Source organism: Zootoca vivipara, chromosome 5, assembly GCF_965207765.1.
Source record: "Zootoca vivipara chromosome 5, rZooViv2.hap1.1, whole genome shotgun sequence".
In the NCBI taxonomy this organism is placed as follows: domain Eukaryota; kingdom Metazoa; phylum Chordata; class Lepidosauria; order Squamata; family Lacertidae; genus Zootoca; species Zootoca vivipara.
In genome coordinates this window covers 35,637,700-35,641,506 of record NC_142588.1, presented here as the reverse complement: position 1 = coordinate 35,641,506, position 3,807 = coordinate 35,637,700, and the positions used below count along the sequence as shown (strand labels likewise).

The 3,807-nt window shown below is 48.1% G+C and overlaps 1 protein-coding gene across 1 annotated transcript; it reads left to right on the top strand.

Moving 5' to 3' along the window:
• Positions 1-230: 230 nt before the first annotated feature.
• Positions 231-3,280, top strand: LOC118096573 (homeobox protein vex1-like). The gene is made up of 3 exons (XM_035138530.2): positions 231-514; positions 2,100-2,347; positions 2,840-3,280. The coding sequence occupies exons 1-3, from the start codon at positions 244-246 to the stop codon at positions 3,161-3,163; spliced, it is 843 nt and encodes a 280-aa protein (XP_034994421.1). The 5' UTR covers positions 231-243; the 3' UTR covers positions 3,164-3,280.
• Positions 3,281-3,807: the final 527 nt, after the last annotated feature.

The following is a 3,807-nucleotide window of genomic DNA, read 5'->3' as shown; positions in this document are numbered from 1 at the left end:
TGGAGCCAACCCTACCAGGGCTTTGGGAAATGTGCGAACAACCTCTTTTGTCGGGGAGGCCTGATGATAATGAGCCGGTACTTATCTGGCCTTTGATGTCGTGTTTGCCCCCGTCGCTGTTTGCTTGGGGGCGCCCCATATAAGGGAAGATGCGCGTCGCGGCCTGCGTGTCCAAAAGTTTCGGCTCCTCGAGCGCTCCCGCACAGGACCCGGGCTCGTCTAACCCCCGACGGCAAGCGCGCCATGACCAAGGCTCCCTTCTCGGTGGAGTGGCTCTCCCAGAGCAGCCAAGCCACCAACCACGCCCGGAGCAGGGAAAGAGTCAGCCCGGCCGCGTCTTCGGCCTTCCCCGACGGCAACCGGACCCAACAGGGAGAGCCTCCGTCTAACTGCCGGCCTGCCGGGAGAGAACGAAACCCGGTCGGGGGGGAAGTCGTTCCCATGGGCCACGAACCACCTTCTGAACAACTTCCTTCGCTCCAGAAGAAAGTGGATTTCTCCTCGACGTCAGCAGGTACTCTAGCAAGCTCCCATTCATGGAGGAAATTTGCCTTCACTATACTCTACTTCCAATTTGTGTCCTGATTGATACCAGCTGCTGGGAAACTGAGGTGGGGAGAACGCCATTGAGCTTCCCATGGTCATCTTGTTGGCTACTGTTAAGACCAGGACGCCGGATTTGCTGGGTCGCTGGCCTGATCTAGCACGGCTCTTACTGTCTTTATAGGTCTTTTTCATTGATCTCTAGGTTTCTAAACTCACAATTCCTCGGAAGCAAGTGCCTCTGCTGTTGCTTTTTTCGATTAAATAATGCAACTTTGGGGAAGGGCGAATCCTAATGTTCTCTAGCCGGACCTTCCAACGTGGGGAATATTGCCCGTCGGGACGCGAAGGGGTTTTCTGGGGACGCTGGTTCGAAAGCCTAGGAGGTTGGAAAGGCGGTTTCAGCATTAATAATGGGAAGCGAGACACTGGCTTGTATTTCCTAACAATCGAGCACGGAATGGAGTAGAGGCCACTTACTATTTTCCGGTTTCCCGGCCACTGATCAGGTCCTTTGCTTCCCGTCAATTATTTTGACAAGGCCGAGCTGCGAGAACCATTGATCGCAAGCCGTTTCCTTAAAACCCATCCGAGTCCTTCTTTCCACGTGAAATAGTGGCCTGTGTTTCCACACCTATCTGTCAAACTAAAAGCCAACTTTGTGGGGGAACCCGGGGAAGACCTGGCTGAAATATATATATCCCGATCTTGTGCGGGAAGTCCTACCGAGTTCTGTAAGACTTAATCACCCAGGTGAAACTCTTACATCAAATGGCGAGCTCAGGTGCACGAATCATAGAATCATTGAGTTGGAAGGGACCACGAGGGTCATTTGGCCCAACCACGACTCTTGAGATTAAAAAGTTTCATGCTCTTATCAACGAGCTCCTCAGGGGTAAGGGAATCGCGACTGTTGGCGTGGCGGTTCAGACCCTTTGCAACTGCCTCCCATCAGTCGGTCGCCTCTTTTTATTATCTTTTCGGCATCTATTGAAGTCCTTGCTCTTTTAACAAGTCTTTAAAGTGGAGATCTCCCCACCCCCCCCCACCTCAGTCTTCTCTGCATTGGCCTAAAAGTCGCTTGTGTGTGTTGTTATTGATGTTTTTATTGTGAAATAGTTCGGGGTTTTCAAAGAGAACGACTGATAGAGCAAAATAAAATAGAGGATAATGGAAGCGTTTCCCGGTGCTGTGAATGAACGGCGCTAAAATTGAAATCCGATGCACACTTATATAGGGAGTAAGTTCTCTTCAGTGCAATGGGGCTCTTTTTTTAATTAGTTACAGGTAGGTAGCCGTGTTGGTCTGACGTAGTCGAAACAAAAAAGTCGAACAAAAGTCGTGTGCGAAAGCTCATACATATGGCAAACTTAGTTGGTCTCTAAGGAATGAGCCGAAAATACCTGAGCCCAGCCTACTGCCCTAGGATTTGGGGGGAATAAAACATCAATTTCTCCTAACGTGGGGAATGTGTTCCTTTATCCTAACCTACTCGCTATTGATTTCCACGGTGGGCGTGTCCCTGACCATTGGCTTTTGTCTCTTCTTTCTGCCAGAGGCGTCTGAGGCTCCCAAGCGGACGTGGAGTGCAACGGAGGGCAGCTCGGACGGCGAAGGGAGCCTCTCGGAAGGCCAGACCCCAGAAGAGGCCAGCGGCAGTAGAAGCACTAACAGCCGCCGCTTGCGCACCGCTTTCAGCGTTGAGCAGATCAGCACCCTGGAGAACTCCTTTAAGCGTCACAGGTACTTGGGCGCCGCAGAGAGACGCAAACTGGCCAGTAAGATGCAACTCTCCGAAGTGCAGGTAAGCTGACAAACATAAATTAAGGTTAACTCCCCCCCCAATGAATCCGGGGACACTATTAAACTCCAATGGATTTTGTATGGGGACTGATTTGTAAATCCCGGGACTGTTCCCGGGAAATGGGGAAGTCTGGTAACCTTACCCTGAATCATAAAATGGCTATTATACTGACAATAAAATAATCTAGCTACTTTTGGGGAGGCAGGTGGGTATGGATACATGCATGAGAGAATTTCCTTGACTGACTTCTAGTGAAGTTTAAACAATTTTTACTACATTTTATATAATGCCTTTCCTTTAGCGTGTGGTTCAAGGCTTGCAACCACCACGTAAAAAAAAGACAATCTGGAAATTGCATGGTGGCTTGGGAAATTTTAAAGAAGCAGAATGATTTCAGCATAAAAGTGGTTGAGTGAGGGAGAAATACTCTGTTGACCAATGAAGGTTTCCTCCATTAGTTCATCCACTTCTCTCTCTCTCTCCTGTCCACAGATCAAGACTTGGTTCCAGAACCGGCGGATGAAACTGAAGCGCCAGTTGCAGGAGATGAGACCTGAACCTTTGCACGCAGTGCCATTTTACAGCCCCCTCCCTTTTGGACCTCAAAGTGGGCCTGTGTCCTATGTTTACTCTCCACACCAGCAGACTTTCGCTGGGAGGGAAGCTGTTTCTTCTGGCATCCCCTTCCCTACAATGCCAGCTCCGACTCTGGATCCCAGAAGCAACGCTGGAGGGCAACTTGGTGCTCTCTGGCCAATGCCCATGCCCTACTTTATAGGATGCCAAGACCCTAGAACTGTCTTCCTGCCCCTCTGAGTCAATTCTCAGGGATGCTGCTTACCCACAGAAGGATTTGCACTAAAGTTTACTCTTCCAGGACTATATTTATAGCTACTGAGATCCCTGGATACATAGGTTTCGAATATATTTTGCACAGAGATATAAATGGGTGGGTGGGAAAGTGGGGTGAAAATAACTACAATGTGTTCAAAAAAAAAAGCTTAATTCATCCAGCAAGACCTTACTGGATTTTGACATTTAAACGAGGGCTTGACACAGACCAGCTTCAAGCTGCCCCTTAAATTTAGGTCATGCCATTGGGCAGAACAGCAACATCTGGAGAAGCCTGATATAAAATTAGACAAGAGCCTGTGATCAATTTAGCAAGATCAGCTTATGCTTGATTTAGGGCTTGATAGTGTGTTGTTCGGAGAGTTGTGCAATAATAGCATCAGAGAGATGTTAAACACTGTGATTAACTTACTTCTTTGTAAGGGTGACCCTGAGAACATTGATGTGCCATAAAATTCTGGTGTTCATTCACAACCCACTGATAAAGTTGTCTGTGTTTGCAGTGCAATATATTGTACTTTATCAATATATTGCTCTTTATGATAAGATGTAAGCCATAAGCTAATTCAAAATGCTTTCTGCATTAACAGGTATGTTTTTAGCTGGGG